Source organism: Phascolarctos cinereus, unplaced genomic scaffold (genome assembly GCF_003287225.1).
Source record: "Phascolarctos cinereus isolate Bilbo 61053 unplaced genomic scaffold, phaCin_HiC Scaffold_4;HRSCAF=312, whole genome shotgun sequence".
NCBI lineage: Eukaryota > Metazoa > Chordata > Mammalia > Diprotodontia > Phascolarctidae > Phascolarctos > Phascolarctos cinereus.
This window is the reverse complement of record NW_027555847.1, coordinates 53529086-53547258: the sequence shown is the minus strand read 5'-3', so window position 1 is coordinate 53547258 and position 18173 is coordinate 53529086. Positions and strand designations below refer to the sequence as shown.

General features: G+C 41.8%; 1 protein-coding gene across 12 annotated transcripts in view; it reads right to left on the bottom strand.

The window, feature by feature from the left end:
- The window catches only part of ATP2B2 (ATPase plasma membrane Ca2+ transporting 2), a 404797-nt gene that overhangs the window by 26706 nt on the left and 359918 nt on the right, over window positions 1–18173 (bottom strand). For all 12 annotated transcript variants that reach the window (XM_020981028.2, XM_078152198.1, XM_078152196.1 and 9 more), the window contains 4 exons: window positions 13191–13370; window positions 12045–12132; window positions 7120–7226; window positions 4019–4210 (listed from right to left, as the gene is read on the bottom strand). In XM_020981028.2, coding sequence (XP_020836687.1) covers window positions 4019–4210; window positions 7120–7226; window positions 12045–12132; window positions 13191–13370 — 567 coding nt within the window. The remainder of the gene's footprint in view (window positions 1–4018; window positions 4211–7119; window positions 7227–12044; window positions 12133–13190; window positions 13371–18173) is intronic.

Genomic DNA, 18173 nt, shown 5'->3' with positions numbered 1-18173 from the left:
TTTAAAGACATGAAAGTTCAATGCTAAAGCCATGAAGAGAAGAGCTGAGAATTCTGGTCATCATCCTGGAACAATTATTGAAAGAATCTACCCTTGAGTTTTGGGGGATATATGCACCCCAGTCCTATCTGGCGAGGCAGGGTGAGCTCTTTGGATGGCTTGGGTGACCAATCAGGCAGTTCTGCTCTGTGTCTGACATGCAGCATAAAGCAAACCAAAAGAGCAATTTTTTCCTAGCCTCCAGCCCAGCAGATCTTGGGTTCCCCTAGTGTTTTCAGGGGACATGTGAGGTCAGAACTATCTTCATCATAATACTAAGATGTTTTAATTTCTAACATGGCACATAATTTCTTACTAGCTGTGTAACCCTGGGCAAGCCACTTAATCCTGTTTGTATCAGTTTCCTCATCTATAAAATGAACTAGAGAAGGAAACAGCAAACTATTCTGGTATCTTTGCCAAGAAAACCCCAAATGGGGTCACAAACAGGAGGATATGAGTGAAACAACTGAACAACAACACATAATTTCTCCTATTAAGTATATAATTTGGTAGATATAACCCTCATAAGCTCTTTAGGGGACTCTCAAAAATTTTTTAAGAGTATGAAGTAAAAATTATATATTTCACATTCTTGGTCCAGTGGTCACCAAGATGAGATGCATGCAACCCATGGTGCAGAAAAACACTGATTCACAGGGGTACAAGAAGAAAATATTAAATCTGGTTTTATTTTGTATCTTTAAAAAGCTAAGCTTTACTGACATTTGATATGTAAATTGACCTGAATGTGCTAATTCAGTTTGTATGTCAGTCACATGGTACGTGTGGTACCCTGAGGAAAGAGTGGGAGTTCCACAACACAGTGGGGTCGATAATGGCACCCTCCCTTGTTCATTTACTTTCAGCATGTTATAACACAATGTAGCATAACTGTGCAGTGAAGTGGGTTTTGGGGTGCTGTTATCTAGTTTGGAATAAACTAGCCCATATAAAATGAGCAAGTGACTTGAAATAATTCCTGGGGGAAAAAAAAAACCCATGGATTGATGATAATGCTAATTATTGCTTGTTAGCATGAGCAAACAACAAGGAACTGCTGAGCTGACGTGACTACTCCCAGGATGAGCTCTTTGGAAGCCTCATTAGGAGACAAAACAACAATGAGCCAATCAAATCTGACAAGAAGTCAGCCCAAAAGATACAAAATTGCCAAAAAGATTATTTGGAATATGGCTCTACATTCACTGTAGTTAATGAGGAAACTTGCCCTAAGAATAGAGTATGCCTTGAGATATTAGGTACGCCAATATGAAGCCTGTCCTTGGGCGTACTTTCCCTTCTAGACTATGATTTGGTCTCTCTGGATTCTGACACTATATCTCCCCACGTGGATATCCCTCTTTATCTCCTTCTCTTCTTCCCACCTTTTTCAGCTTCCTTTCATGTGGTCTTCTTCTATTAGAAAGTAACCTCGGGGCAGCTAGGTGGTGCAGTGGACAGAGCACCAGTCCTGGATTCAGGAGGACCTGAGTTCAAATCTGGCCTCAGACATATAACAGTTACTAGCTGTGTGACCCTGGGCAAGTCACTTAACCCCATTGCCTAGCCAAAAAAAAAAAAAAGAAAGAAAAGAAAGTAACCTTCTTGAAGGCAGGGACTGCCTTTCCTTTGGCTTTTAATTGCATCCTCAGTGCTTAGCCACTGCCTGGCACATAGTAAGTGCTTAATTAATGCTTGTTGCTTTGCCTTATCATAGAATTTTCTGATCTGTTTAAAAAATCTGTGGAAATAAAGAGCTGAAGTGGATTTTGAACCATTTGATAAAAGGTAAAAACACAACACCTTGGGTTGAGTTTGTAAGAACAACTAATGAACATCAGAGAAGATGGAAATTTACTAGGCAAATTTCAACAACAAACTTTGCATGGTGGATGAGATTGAAAAATGAGGGTCATGCTTTAGTAAGTACCATCACTGATGCCTACTTGTCTTTGGAACTTTTCAAATTATCTTTTTCAGGAATGACTACCATTAAATCCAAAGATATGAATTTATTGTAAATCTAGAAAGATTTTGAAATGACTACGTTATAATTTGTTAAATCAGGATAGTCAGCAATGATTAATTATAGTCAATCATATTGCTTTCACTCAAAATATTAATAATAATTTCAGTGACAGAAAGTATTTTATGCCACTAATACATAAAAATATTTTAATAATATTATTTCACCTTCATCTCCATGTCATCCTTTAAACACTTCTATTCTTACATATTTTTATAATGTATGTGTTATATACATTATAATGAATGTGTTAGATCCCTGCCTAATTTTTAAAAATTTTTTTTTGTTTGGGGGAGGGGAATGAAAAGTTTGGAAATCAGTTGTATAGAAGATGGTGGAGTGTGGATGTGGCTGCCCTACACTGGCTGCTCCTGAGTCTGTACTATTTAAAAGCCCACATTCCAATTAACTACCATTCACTTACTCCAAGCTGGTTCTTAAATTCCCAAAAAGGGTAGTGGCTACATATTTAATCACTTAACAAGATTTCTGTTTCAACTCGACTGAAGGATGTTTCACTTTTGTCTATGAATCAATTTGGCCTCAGGCAGTCATTTCCAATAATTTTTGAAAATGATTTTTCCCCTCAAATTTCAGACAGTGACTGAAAGGAATTGGAAACACAGCTTCTATTAGATCTATAGGTCACCCCACCATTTTGAAACAAAATGGCAGCCAATAAGGACTAGTTATATTTTTTATGGATTTCAGTCACAAATTTCCTTAACATAACATTTTTCAATGCATTTTTGCCACGATTACCTCTGTACATCCCCGAGGGAGATATCATTCCCATTTAAGAGATGATGAAACTGAGAGAAATTAAATGACTTACCTAAGGTAAAATAAAGGAAAGAGCCAGAACTATCCCCCAAGTCTCCAGACTCCCAGTGTCTACTGCCCTATAGATTCCAATGCAGGTTAATGAACAGGTGGTGCCACAGGGAGCTCTCCAGCAGAAGGAAGTTTGGGTTATGGAGGTGGAGGGCCTGTGAGGCTCTTCTTTGAGTGTAGCTATTCAAGCCCACTTCTATCTGGTTTTGAGGATGGAACTTTTGAAGTCTGTAAGCAAGACCTTATTGACCGTGAGTGCCCCTCTCAGATCTAGTTGTGAGTTTCTCATTTTGATACTGCTTCCACTTCTGAGACCACCTCTCACCTTTATCTGATGACCTGTCAGCTGCTTCTTGATATTGGGCTTAGGGGTGTGGAATCCTAGACCTCTACCTGGTGGCTGGACCTTTTCTGCTACTCTTCACTCCCCAAGTAGAAGAAAGCCCAAACAGCACTGTGGACTCTCTTCATCCACAATTCTAGTCATTTCCCAACCTCCTAGCCCTTTTCCAGGCACTAAAGTGATTAAAATAGCATGTGGTCCACTAAAAGCAAGGTTCTTCAAATATGGCTGGTCCTATCAGGTTTCAATTTGAGCCCGATTATCTCACTTATAGTCAGTAAATGTGAGAAAGTCACTGCCAGAGGGAGGGTGGCACTGCTCACTGCTCAAATATCTCAAATATCGGGGATGCCATTCAAGTTAAGGGTAATTCCAACAGCCCCAGAGCCCTACATTTCTCCTTATTTAGTGTAAGGTGGAATAATACCTCTCCTACACATTCTAAAGACCCAGTTTTTTTTGCCAAACACTTGATACCAGAGGAAGGAGTAGGCTTGGGTCCTTGGCCCACTCACAAGAGGTTATGCTAACAAACACCTCTGTTTCCTTCTTCTCCTTCTCAGCTGATATTACCACTCTTGCCATGATGCCTCAACTTCCCCAAATCCTATCCTCTTACACTTAGGTCAACCCTAGTAAAATAAAAAGAACCCAGAGGGGATATTAATCAAGAAATACTACAGCAGCCTATGCATTGTACGCACTGTTTCCATCTCCTTTCCCAGTTCTCTAAAAGACATGGGGATGTGCCTAGTAATATGACCAGAGCTTACCTGTGTGATGCAAGCACCCGTGAAAGCCACAATGACAGCTACCACATTGACCGTTAACTGGAATTGCAGGAACTTGGAGATGCTGTCATAAACATTGCGGCCCCACATCACTGCCTTGACAATGCTGCTGAAGTTGTCATCTGTCAGAATGATGTCTGAAGCTTCCTTGGCAACATCGGTACCAGCGATTCCCTGAGAGAAAGAGGGAGAACAAGGGAAGAATGGCCAGGGATATTCAGGGAAGCAAGAAAGGACCTCTGTGCTACAGGAACCTGGGAGCTGCTGCTAGATACAGACATCTCCCACACATGCAAGGCCACACATCCACAGAGGCACAAGAGGCCCCTTCATGCCTGTGCCTACAGGATCTCAGAGTTATAAAGGGACCCAACTCATGCCTGAACAAGAATCACCTCCATAACATCCTCAGCAAGTGACCATGAAGCCTTTTCTCAGCCTCCAATAAAGGGGAACCCACAATCTCCTGAGGCAGTCCATTTTACTTCCAGAGAGCACTCATTGTTAGGAATTTGTTCCCCTGACCATCAGCACTAAATGTGATATTTTACAGCTTCCATCCATTACTCCGTTTTCAGTCTTTTGGGGCCAAGAAGAAAAGTATATTCCTTCATCCTCCTTCAAGAAATTGAAAATAGACATCACTCCCATAAGTCTTCTCTTTTCCAGGCTATATATCCCCAGTTCCTCCAACCAATCCTCATGCTACATGAGCTTGAGGCCCTTCACCATCCAGGTCACCTTCCTCTGGACTCCCTCCAGCTTATCAATATCCATCCAATATGTGACACCCAGGGCCGAACACGATCCTCGAGAAATGGCGGACCAGAGCAGAGTACAGCCAGACTATCACCTGCCTAGTCCGGGACGGTGAGCCACTTTTAACGTGGGCCTTAGGGCTCGGCAGCTCTCGTGGCTGTAAGATCACACTACTGCAGTCCAGAAAACAAAGGCAAATATATCTGCTGCTTACAGGTATGCCCAGCACCCTATGCATGCATGTGCATGTGTACACACACACCTCACTGCATCACCCAACCCCTATATACACACAGAGATGAAGCCCCCCCCCAGGTATGCCAAGCTACCTACACACAGCCCCATTGTCTTGCCGCACACAGATCCCCTCGCCTTTATATATCCTATTACAGAAGATACACACAACCATGGCACACATTTTACAGTCCCCTACATAAACACTCTCAGTCATCTCTTCTACCCACTCACCCCCACACACCTACATTCACAATTTTTGATTGGACATAAAAGCACACAGTGTCCACATGATATATACCCCTGCCCACAGAGAAGCACTCAACCCCCTATATATCCATACCATTTTTTCTACCACATGTACTTATCTGTCCAAGTCACATGGAAAGTTCCCTACCCATGTACTGACTCTCAAAGCATATGCTTACATAATATGGTTTCCTGTACAGAAATACGCCACCAAAACACAATATCTTGCGTCTGACAGGCCTTGAGGCCTTCTAGATCCTTAAGTGCAGCCTTTTGAATGAATCCAAATTTTACAGAACAAATCTTTGTTCCCCACTCCTGGTTGGTCTCAAGCTCAACTTCTGCTCTGATAAGCCAACAATTATGACCAAAGTATTTCAGAATTTAGAGCTGTTCTTCTCTTCTTCATGGATGACCTTTGGCATAAAATGGCTGAGCTTGCAAATGATTCAATGTCCAACTGACAAATACAGGATTTGACCGAGTGAACAGTGGAGAGCCCCCTGAAGAAGGAATGTCTCTGTGTTAGGAAATTGTGGGGACCATGGGAAGCCTTCAGACATAGGCACAGCACATTTGAGCTCTAGGAGAATCCAGAAGCCCATTTTGGTTTGGGAAAGAGGTTCTCTTTAGCTACTATGGAGCCTGGGCCTATCTGAGTGCAAACGAGAGACAGACATACCTAAACTCCACATCCTCTGAGAAAGCTCGCACAATTCAATGGAGCGAGTATTATCACTAGCCTACGCACTCCTTTTGACAATTTCCTCCTCCACAGGTACTGTGCCCATGGGCTGAGAATAATCTAAACATTGAAATATACTTGTCGGTTGTGTTTATTCTTCATATCTACCTGCCTCTATCCTATCGGTGTGTTATCTTCCGAAGGGAAGGCCTCTCTCTGCCTCGTTCATTGAGTAGCACGTTACATTTAACAACTGGGTACATGGATACTTCATCAGCGCAGTCTCATGATGAAGAGGAACTTGCTTCCATTTAAATCTCTTTCTCCATCATGAGAAAACATCGATCAAGTGCCTAATTGCATATGGTGCCAGGCTGGCTATGGGAGGACTAGACATTCCCCATGTTGGACTCTAAACTCACCCAATACAGGAATTATGGCTCATCTAAATCTTCTCTCTCTCCTAGTGCCTAGCACATAGTAGACTCTCAATAAATGTTTGTTCAATAATATTGAAACAATAACTAGAGAACAAGTTCCTCCACAACCAGGCTCCACCCAACCTATGAAAACCTTTCTCTCATTTCTCCCTCACATTTACTCTTCATTTCATTCAGGCTTACTAACTCCAATACTCCTTAACCTACATCAGCATGCAAATAAAACTCATTGACATCTCTTCACCCAGAATGCCTTTCCTTCTCCTCTCTGCCGATCCAAATGCTGCTCTGTCTTTCAAAACATACCTTCTGTGAAGTCTTCTTTAAGAACTCCGAACTCCCCGATTGATTGCTGGTTTCTTTCTTTCGGTCTATCTATCTATCTCTCTAGCTAGCTATCTCTAGATCTATATTTTCTGGTCTGGAATATATCGCTAGGTAGCTAACTTCTTTTTTTCTTGCAGAGTTTTCTAAATGCTCTAAATGCATTCGTTTTGTCTCCCCAGCTAGAGTGTAAGCTTTTTGAGGTCAAAGATCATATCTGATAATTCTGTACCCACTTATTCCCAGCTTTGGTCTGAAGACATAGGAAGTGATTCCTAAAGATCTATTGGTTGAAGAAAACTCTGGACCTCCAAGGCTGACTAAATTTTAATCTGGATCTCTCAGCAGATAAAAGGGGTGAGTGCACTATAGAGGCCAACTCATGCCCGTACCATGGCAAAGCCAACATCTGCCTTCTTCAGGGCTGGCCCATCATTAGTTCCATCCCCAGTCACGGCCACGACCTGCCTCTGCTCCGTGTGGGTACTGTCGATGATGCCTGTGGAGAGGGAAAAGGCCTGGAGTGAGCAAGAAACATGAGGCACCCCTGTCTGCCACACCCTTTAACAATCTTACCTAAAATAGTCAAGAAAAGAAGTGGCCCCATTTTGCCCGAGGTCACACAGAGACATAGCAGCAAAGCTAAGGGTAAGAGCTATGTCTTTCTACCCCTGGCCTAATGCTCTTTCTAGCTCATCACCCTGCATAGAAGGGTGATCTAGTAGACTGTGGACTAGGAGTCTGCACATTCACTTTCTAACACCAGACTCAGCTACCAACTAGCTAAGTGTCCTTGGGCAAGTCATTCCCTACCCCAACCTCCCCTTACTCAATTCCTTCATCACTAAAATTACTGAAGATATACTAAAATGAGAATCCTGGATTAGATGAACTCAAAAGTCCCTTCCAGCTCTGACATCCTATTGGTCCCTTTAAAGAATGATGAGTTCAAATTGAATGAATCTGAAAATGATTTTGGAAAGAGATCTATATATAGTTTGGCTCTTTGGAAACAGGAACAAAACAGAGTCTAAATTTGCTAATGCTCTTGTGCTTTATTTAATTACACCTCTTTTTATGTGGGTATTTTAAGGAACACCAGCCATGGTGCATAGTCACAATATAACAAAGCTAGGGGGATAGCAAGACCACAGGAAGAACAAGAAAGGCACCATTGCCTAATGGGAAGAACGTCAGATTTGGAATCAGACAACCTGGGTTCAAATCCTCAATCCTGATCCTGACACTATCATTGGACTGGGAGTTTTATGGAGGCCTAAACTTGAATCCTGCCTCAGGTAATTATTAGTTATGTAGCCCTCAGCAAGTCACCTAGCCTCAGTTTCCTCATCTGCAAAATGAGGTGGTTGGACCAAGTGACCTTTAAGGTCCCTTCTGGCTACGATCCTATGACATGCATCAGAACCTCTCTCTGCTTCGGCGAATAGTCCAACCCTACAATCCTGTGGTCTGTGATCCTTTTCAGCTTTGGATACATTATCACTGGCTATACATGCGTACGTTTTTCATCTGATGGAATATAAGCTTCTCAAGGGCAAGGACTATTTCATTTTTAGCTTTGCTTCCCCAGTACACAACCAAGTGCCTGGTACATGGTAGATGCATAATAAATGCTTTTTGATGGACTGACTCATTAAATCAAATGCGTTGTTGATGGAATTTGGGGGAGGATATGAGATCCTGATCTATAGGGCTCTTTACTGACCAGGGTGGAAACACCACTGAAGTAAATGACAAGAGAGGTCTGGTCTATTAATAATTGTCTCAGAGATCAACCAGATTTGACTCAAAGATTGACCCATAAGTTATCATGGACCTACTGGGGACCCTTGCCCTGCAACTCATTAAGCAAGTTACTTCTCATTTCAACATGGACTCTCAAGCCAATCACCCATAACCTATTTTAAAATAAACTCTTTTTTGGGGGAGCATCGATAAGTTTCCCAGTCATGATCCATTTTTTCCATGCCTGATTATTTTTGGAGGAGAGAACTATTATGGTCTCAGAGCCATAGAGCTAGAAGGTCAAACCCTGTGGGACAGATGGGTCAAAGCCATTTCAAGGCCTCTCCCAAGCACTACAGTCAGGCAGACCTTTCTTAAGATGAATAACAACTTGCATTTGTAAAGTGCTTTTCTCTACCACTATCCTCTGGGCTCTCAAAAGTTATGCTACTGGAAATAACCCAGGTGCTAGAAAGCCTATATACCAAGCTGGAAATATTTGTTGTCCAAAGACCATCCTGGCTAAGTTTAGAGAGGTTAATCACCAGGACGGTGGTCACTAGGGGATGTTTTCTATTTGTTTGTTTTCCTTTAAAAACTCATGAAGATATTGATCATTCGCCATATGCAACAGGAAATGGGGCTCTTGCACCTGGAAGAAGTCACAGATTGTTAAAGTCCTTGGGTGGGTACAGAACTCTCTACATCTTATAAAGTGCTTTGATGTGTATTATCATCTCCCTGCCATTGTGCTCTCCAGATTCCAGGCCTTGCCCTCTGCTTTGCTGCTGCATCCTGAGGACACCTGAACTCTGCCATTTGCCCTGCAGCCAACTCTCCTATATGTTGTCTCTCTCTATTAGAATGCTCCCTTGACAGCAGGGAAAATATCACTTTTCTATTTGCATCCCAAGTGCGTAGCATAGTGATTGACACATAGTACATGCTTAATAATTCTTTTTATTCACAATGACCTAGCTGGGGTAGGTTGGGTTGATAATCTTAAGTTACAGATGAAGAAACTGAGGCTTGGATTTGGAAGGGGCTTCAGAGGTCATCTAGACCAAGTTCAGCTACTTGGTCATGGTCACATAAATAGTCTACAGCAAGGCCTGGAATTGAAACCAAGTACTCTGATTCCAAATCCAGTCCTCTTTCCACTATATCTCTATGCCTTTCAAAAACAATAGTTCACACCACATGCAATAAAAAATGCAGGGGCTCCCATCAGTTTGATGGGAAGCTTAGGTTACCAACAAGATAACATAGAGCAGATGAGTCAGGTGTATCTCTCATTTCCCTATCCAAGGGAAGTCCTTTCTCCTTTGTACTGAGATCAAAGTCTCTACCAGTCAGACCTTGAATTTCACCCTTTGGAGCACAAACAATATGGCTTTCGTGCAGCAGCACCACCTGGGTTTGCAGACCCTTTCTGCTGATAAGTTATGCTTCAGATACACGCATGGCTAATGGATTGCAGGAAGATCAAACGTAAACCTGCTGAGTGATCAAATGTAAAGATCTAGTGATATTTATACCGAGGCATTTCAGAAGTCTCCTGACCACATTCCAAGCATGGAACCCAATCCTTTCAAACAGGGCCTCTGTACATAGAAACAAAACTGGGGCATCAATTCCAACTTCTACCATTTTTACATAGGAAGAAATTAGAGCTCAGAAAGGGTCAGTGACTTACCTAGTAGCAGAAATTGGACTAGAAGCAGGCTGAAGCCCAGGAGAGAACAGCACACTAGAAGTCAAGGCTGCCTCAAACAATTATGTGACCAAGGGTTCATAGCTCTAGGGTTGGAAAGGATCCCCAGGGTCATCTAGACCAGAGATGTCAAACACGCTTAAGGCCTGAATCAGATTAAAATGTAACTGGGAAATATTTAACAAAATAAATAAAAATGCAATACAACATTGTTGTTTAATCATTTTCAGTCACATCTGACTCTTTGTGACCTCATTTGGGGTTTTCTTGGCAAAGATACTGGAGGGGTTTACCATTTCCTTCTCCAGCTCATTTTACACATGAGGAAACTGAGGCAAAGAGGGTTAAGAGACTCATCCAGGATCACATAGCTAGTGTACAAGGCCAGAAAGAGGAGTCTTTCTGACTCCAGAGCCAGTGTTCTATCCATTGAACCACCTAGCTGCCCCAAGATCTGCTAAATCCAATGCTGTTAATATAACTTGTTACTGTGTACAGAAGCTTATATGGCTTCTCAGCCCTTCTACAGATATAATGCAATGAAAAAAAATTAATTTCCCTTGTTATTTTCAGTAGATTTGAAACATACACAGGGCTTGAAGGAGTTAAGTAAGCAAATTCCTTCTTTTTGTGGGACATTCATTGAAGTGTAGATTCAGATTTGGAAGGGACAATAGTCTAATCCCTTTATTGTACAGATGGAAATACTGAGGCGCAGGCAGGTGAGTTTCAAGATCACACAGGTACTAAATGGCAGAACAGAAATTTGAACCCAGGTCCTCTGACACCAGAATTGTACCCCAACGCTTTCTGTTATAGTGTTACTCTACTCTTTGCACTTTTCAAACAACTTTCACAGCCAATATCTCATTCAGTCTTCATAATGCCCAAACAAGGAAGGTAATATTTCCACCCAATTTATGGATGAGGAGACTGAGACCCTGAGCAGTGAAATGACTTGCTTGAGGTCACATAGAGAGGGAAAAGCTAAGCTAGGATTCTAAGCAAATTCCAAGATTCAATTAGGCTGACTCAAATGGTACTCCACTGTAGCCTTTCCTCTGCCATAATACACAATGTGAGCATTCCAAAAGATATTCATTCCTGTAGCCACACAGCTGTGGAGAAAGTGTTCATGGAGGGAGAAAAGAGGAAACAATGGCTATAACTAAAGTTCCTAGAAAGTCAGAGCTGGAAGGAACCTTAGAAATCACCTGGTCCCAATGTCCTCATTTTGTAGTTGAGGAAAATGATACCAAAGGAAGGACTGTAGCTTACTCACAGTCATACTGGTCATAGCATCACAGCTTGAACTAGACCTCAGGAATTGTGGCTCCCTGTCTAGAGAAGAGTGGCCACTACACCATGGGGCATCTCACCATCTCTGCCTCATTAGCATTGTTTTCTCTTCTGTCTCAACCCATAACCAATACAAAATTTTGAGTGAGCCAAAAATAAAATTCCTTCATTTTACTGTAACTTTTTGCCAGTATATATATAAGCTCCCTGAAGTCAAGGACTTCTTCAATTTTATCTTAGTATTATTCACTGTGCATAGCACAGTGTCTGACAAATAATAGCCAACAATGTTTGCTGAATGACCGATTGATTATCCTTAGAGGGTTTCCTAGGACTATGAAAGATTGTGATCTGATTATCACTCCAATGTACAGCGAATCTCTTGTAAAACATCCTCATTCCTCTGCTCCCCATTCCTTGAGACTTGCAGACCCATGAGGTGCCACTATTTTAGTCCCTGAGTGGAAACAGAACCACTTTTTTGTCTGATCCAAGATGGGGCCATGAGCCTCAGATCTCCCCTACCCTGGGGTTGAGCATCTATATCCAATGCCTTACCTTTGACCAGAGTGTGTTTGTCTGTAGGGGAGGAGCGAGCGAGGACCCGCAGTTTGGGCCAGATTTTGTCTATTCGTTCCTGTTCAATCTGGAAAAGGTAAGAGAGGCTGGTTAGGAGAGTGAAGATCCTTAAGCCAATGTCCTATGACATGTGGTAGAAGGAACTAGGTGTGTCTAGTCTGGAGAAAAGAAGACTGGGAGAAATGGGATTTCTGTATTCAGTATTTGAAGGACTGTTGAGTGGAGGAGGAATCAGATTTGTTCTTTTTTGCTCCCAATGGGTAGAAACAAGAGTGATGGGTAGAAGTTTTGAAGACGCTGATTTAGGCTTCACATCAGGAAACAACCGCTAACCATTGATGCTCTCTGGAATTGGGATGGGGAATCCTGGAGAGGTGGTGCATTCCCTCCCCTGGGAAGGTCTTTAAGAAGAGACAGCACATCCACTTGGCAGGTATAGTAGAGATGCCTTTTAGGTATGGGTTATGCTACCTGGCTGAGGAGACCCCTTCTAACTCTCAGGTTCTGTGACTCAGGGTTGGGGTCCTTGGAGCCCAGGGAGGTGGGTAATAGCTAATCTTAGTCTTGGTACTGGAGGATGTGGTACAGTAGAATGAAACAGGCAAAGGTGGAGGCTAACTGGACAGATAAAAGAGGAGAAGGAATTGGGAATACCCTCGGCCCTCTGTGGCTCCCATGTGGTTAGTGATGCCCACAGCCAATAGGTATTAACTGTGCCCAGCCTGCCAAGGCAGAGATACACAATGATTGTAGGTGGGATAAGCCTCTGCATCACAGAGCTTTAAAGCTAGAAGGAGCCTTAGAGTGCATAAGATCCAAAGACCTCAGAACTATCTAATCCAGCTCCATCACTGTACAGATGGAAAAACTAAGATTCGGGGAGGATGGATGACTTGCTCACAGTCACGTAAGTATTAAGTATCAAAGGTGAGATCTGAACCCAGGTCCTTTGGCTCCAGAGATAGTGGCCTTTCTATTATGACACAATCATCCATTTTAAAGATATGGAAACTAAGGTAGAGAAGAGGTTGCCCAGGGTTGGGTTACAACCCACTCCAAGGTCAGTTGAATACAGTTTGGCTAATAGTAATGGCCATCTCCTCAGTGGCCTAGGCTTAGAGTTACCTCTCCTTTCTCATTCCTGATTCGCCGGTTGAACTCCTTCCCCTCAATGCAGAGGAAGTCTTCCCCAGGGTGGATGATGCCACACTTGATGGCAATAGCCCGAGCAGTGTTGATATTGTCCCCAGTGACCATGCGGACAGTGATTCCTGCTTGTTGGCACTTCCTTATGGCTTCTGGGACCTGCAGAATTTTGGAGCCAAGACAAGAAGTCATGAGATATACACGACCCTTGAACAATAAATGGTTGTCGAACTGAACACCAAGGAGGGAGTTCCAGACAGGCTGTGCCTTCATGTTCTGCGTGACTCTTAGGATCAGGGTGAATGAAAGAGAGTGGTGGGGATGGCAATTCCTTCTTGGCTGCAAAGTAACCTTGGAGCCCCACAATAACCTTTTTCTGATCTAAAATAGGGGTCAAGGAATTCCTAAAATGTTAAAGCCTGTGACTCACTTGCCAAAGATCAAAAATCATAGATTTTAGACCTAGAAAGGAGTCTTGAATACCATCCAGATGGAAGTCATGCCTTGAAGCAAGGAAGACCACCTTGGACACATAATGGCTGCATGACCAGTCACCCACTGCTCAGAGCTTTAGGAAACCCCCTAAGACACATTGCAGAGACCTGCATTGGTTAAGAGAATGTTCTCACATGGGAGTTCTTAATGAAACCAAAGGTCTAGGCCCTATCCCTAGTTCTGAATATCAGCTATTTTTATTACAAACGAAGAAACTGAGGCCTACCAATGAAAAGGTACTAAGGGACAAAGCTGGGATTCAAATTCAGGCCTTCTAAATCCTGATCTCTACTATGCTGCCTCATCAGGCATTGTGGTAGGGGGGTCTCTCTTTTTCTCCTCTCTTCTGCCAAGCATCAGAATGTCTCCTCCCCTCCTAATTAAGCAGTAATTAAAGTAATTAAGTAATTATCTAATTAAGAGAGAGTGCTAGGCCTGAAGTAAGAAAGACCTGAGTTCAAATGTGACCTCAGATACTTATCAGCTGTGTGACCCTGGACAAGTCACTTAACTTCTGTCTCAGTTTCTTCAACTGTAAAATGGTGGTAATAATAGCACCTTCCTCCCAAGGTTGTTGTGTGAATCAAATAAGATAATTTTTGTAAACTGCTTAGCATACAGTAAACATTTAATAAATGTTTGTTCCCTTCCTTTCCCCCATCCCCATCAGCATGAAAGTAGGAGAAGTCCTCTCAGTTTGATTTTTCTGAAGAAGACCCTGAGGACAGCCTTGGTAGAAAATAAGACTATTTTTCAATTTGCCTTTGAGAATTCATTCACTCAGCACAAATTTACTCATAATAATTTTTAATCCAAGAGAGCATAAATGGTTTTGAATGTGGAGATGAATGAAAAACAAAAGCAGCAAACAATTATTGCTGCCAAGATGAGGCTGGGGCCACTGGGAGCCACAGTTATGCCTCTCCCTCAGAAACTGCCACAACCTAATTTTGCAGAGTAAATATGTAATTGGTGTTGTCTTTGCAAAAATCCTCCCTCTGGTTTTCAGGAGATTCCCCCGAAGGCTTGAACTAAGCAGCTGAAGAGTAGGAAAGATCTTGTTTTGTTGAAAGTAAAGGAAGGCGTGCTTAACTACTGATCACTCTTGTCAATCAGTCTTAGCAGGGATTGGAGAGGTGGAGAAGATGAAATTCTATCAATTTTTCAAGTCAACTGGCTCAATGGTAGAGGATGCTGATTCCTCTGGACTCTCCCTAGGACTCATTTTAGAACCGAAGCATTGTTGAGAGAGGAAGGAGTGGTGGGAAAGTTGGTTCTGCAAGGTCTCGAGTATCTTCAAAAATCCCAGTTTTTAGGAAATATATGCAAAAGGTAAATTCACAGTACAAAGGCATTCAAACTGCTGTTAAGTCTTCCAATTTTATAGGTTCAAGGACAAGAAGGATTCCCCACAGATGAAAAAAAAAACTGTGCCAGATTCTTCTGTTTTCAGGTAATCTAATGCTGATTTCATGGATGTTGGGCACATTTTAGGGCCTCCTCAACTGCATTTGTGATTACTCAAAAGAAAAAGGCCTAACAATCCACACAGGGAAAACCAAGTGGATAAAAAAAATTGCTTATCAACTACATTATGACATGAAAGTGTTTGATTTAGTTCATCTTGGGCAGGCACAGCAAACAGATGATGAGCTGGACTGATCAATAAATAGGAAAAGGTTAATGAGGTGGATGACAGTGCTTTCAATATAACATTTTTTAAAACAGTTATTTTCTCAAAGCTATGGAGCACAGAACAATATGATCTCAGGAGAATCTAAATTTCAGGCAAACCAAAAGTCAGTTGAAAGTAGCATGGTGGGTGTAAGTAGGTTGCAGCATATTGCCAACAATGCCATGTTCATGAAAATCATCATCACATATGTCTCAAAGAGGAGAAAGAAAGGGGAGAAGGGAACAAGCCCTATGTTAAGCACCTACTACATGCCTGGTATGATGCTAAGTATAGTTATCAAGAGTGATAGATAACAGCTGGTATCCACGAAATATTAAGAGACACCAGCATCTTTCCATAAACAAATTCTCTGTGGAAGATTTCTAGAATGACATAAGCAAGATTCACACAGGATAAGTCAATGGATTTCAATCTATTAGCAGGGAAGGAAGTACCCACATCAATGAAATATTGGATCCATGAAAGCATCAAAGCATACAATCATCAGGATGACTCTTGCTTCCACTGTACACTCCAAACCTCAATGAATCCAAGGTGACAATTATCCAGCTCTTCTATAAATTCTCTTGAAAGGATATAAGATCCCTACAATGTGTCAGAAGCCTCCCTTTAGATCTTATCTCGAGAGTACCAAAGAAGCACTAGGGCTGATCACCTATCGCCTCTTGTTCTTTCTACGTGGCTCCTTTTTCTAGTCATAACTTTCTCTGATGATGTTTCATTCTAATGCATATGCATAAGTTATCAATAGTAATCTACCCCTTTCAAACTCACCAACTCTTTTATATTACTATTGAGGGCTTTCAAGATCATGGCATTTCCTGATTTGCCAAAAGTAATCTAGGCCATTCTCCTTCTTCTACTTAATTCTGGTTCTCTCTGAAGAACTTTGTAATTGATTACGTGACATGGGAGATGCAGGCAAAGGACTGTCTAGTGTGGCCTATCTACATCAAGAAGGAACCGTGCTCCATAAGCAAAGCAGAATTGAAGTAGTTCAAAAGAAATGTGAGATGCACAAATTTAGAGAATCCACCACAAATGTTCACACGGACTATTTGCGCCCGACCTGTGGTAGAGCATTCCGGGCTCATATTGGTCTGGTCAGTCACAGTCGGACACATTGTAACTTGACTCTAACATCATTTGGGTCTTCTTCAAGAATCCTCTTCAAGAACGAAGGACAACAATGAACCAACCAACCAACTTAGCTCTGGCCCTAAATTATTGATCAATTATACCATCAGTTTGAAATGTATGTGCTGTTGGACTAAATCAAGGAGTTATACAATCAGTAACATGGCATAATCAGAATAAGAGGCATTTTCATCTCGTTTTTCCAATGTAAATGACTAGACTGATTTCTTTGGAATAATTACATATTTTCCTGAGGATGAATTGTAAAATTTTATGGCTGAGTACAATGTCCTCAGTAAAACACGACCATTCTGAGATCCTCAACAGTGATATGAATAGAGATCAGGCCTGTGATTCAATGGCACAGGGCACTGCCAGTAAGGAACTTCCTCTACCAATGTAGGGTGGCACCTTCTCTGCAACTTATAATCTTGGAGAGTTGCCTAGAGCAGACATGTCAAACACATGGTCCATTCCACCCACAACTCTCCTGAGTGTGATCTGAACCAGATTAAAATGTAATTGGAAATATTTGACAAAATGAATTAAAATGCAACAGAACATTGATGGTGTAAGTATGTGGTTTTCTAAGTCAACATGCGGTCCACACAGATTCTCATGTACAGTTTAGAGGCCCCTGCTTCTTTTGAGTTTGACACCATTGGCCTAGAGCACTGAGAGTTTAAATGATTTACCCAAGATCACTCAGCCAGTATGTATCAGAGGCAAGACTCAAAACCAGGTCTTCCAAGATCCATCTCTGTCCACCATACTAAGCTGCCATAACACCAAAAGAGAATCTTTTTGTTTCTTTTCTATATAGGAGATCCTCCACCACACTGGTGAAAACTTTGGTAAACATATATCTTATTTTATGCCTCATTTGATGTGAGTGTGGAGCAGGTTAATGAACAAAGTGATCTCTGTGGTCATACCTGGTATTAATTTTATAAACTTTTAGCCTATGGAAAGTAGAAATTTTGTGCTAAAGGAAAACCTTTGTTTTTGTTCTACCAGGTCAAATATTTCTTAAAAATCAAGAAAATGACTGAAATTATGCATTTTCACTGGCCATTTCCACTAAAGATCTTTAAATATATGGAGAAGAAAGTTACTGGAGGGCTGATTAGAAATGTCAATGGAAAATGAATTAGGTTTGGTGCCATAGGACTTGGGCTCAAATCCTGGCTCTTTACTTACTATCTATGTGTTCCTAGGCAAGTCACCTGTCTAGGGCCTCATTTTCCATCTCTAGAAAGTGAAGGGTTTCTGCTAGATGGTCTCAAAGGTCCATTTCATCACTAAATCAATGGCCCTATGGAAATGGCACAGATGAAGGGTTATTCAAAAACCCATCTTCAAAAGAATCTTTGTATGCCAAAGATAATGCTTTTCCTTTCCTGTCATAAACTATTATCCAGCACAGATTCTATGATTTCAGTTTTACTACACAACCTGACACAGAATGACTTCTAATGTGGTGTTAATGTGCTAGTACCTGGGTTGTACTACAGCGGATAGATTGTTGGACCTGGAGTTAGGAAGACCTGCATTCAAATCTGGTTGCACTGGCTGTATGACCCTGGGCAAGGCACTTAACCACTGCCTACCTCAGTTTCCTTATCTGTAAAATG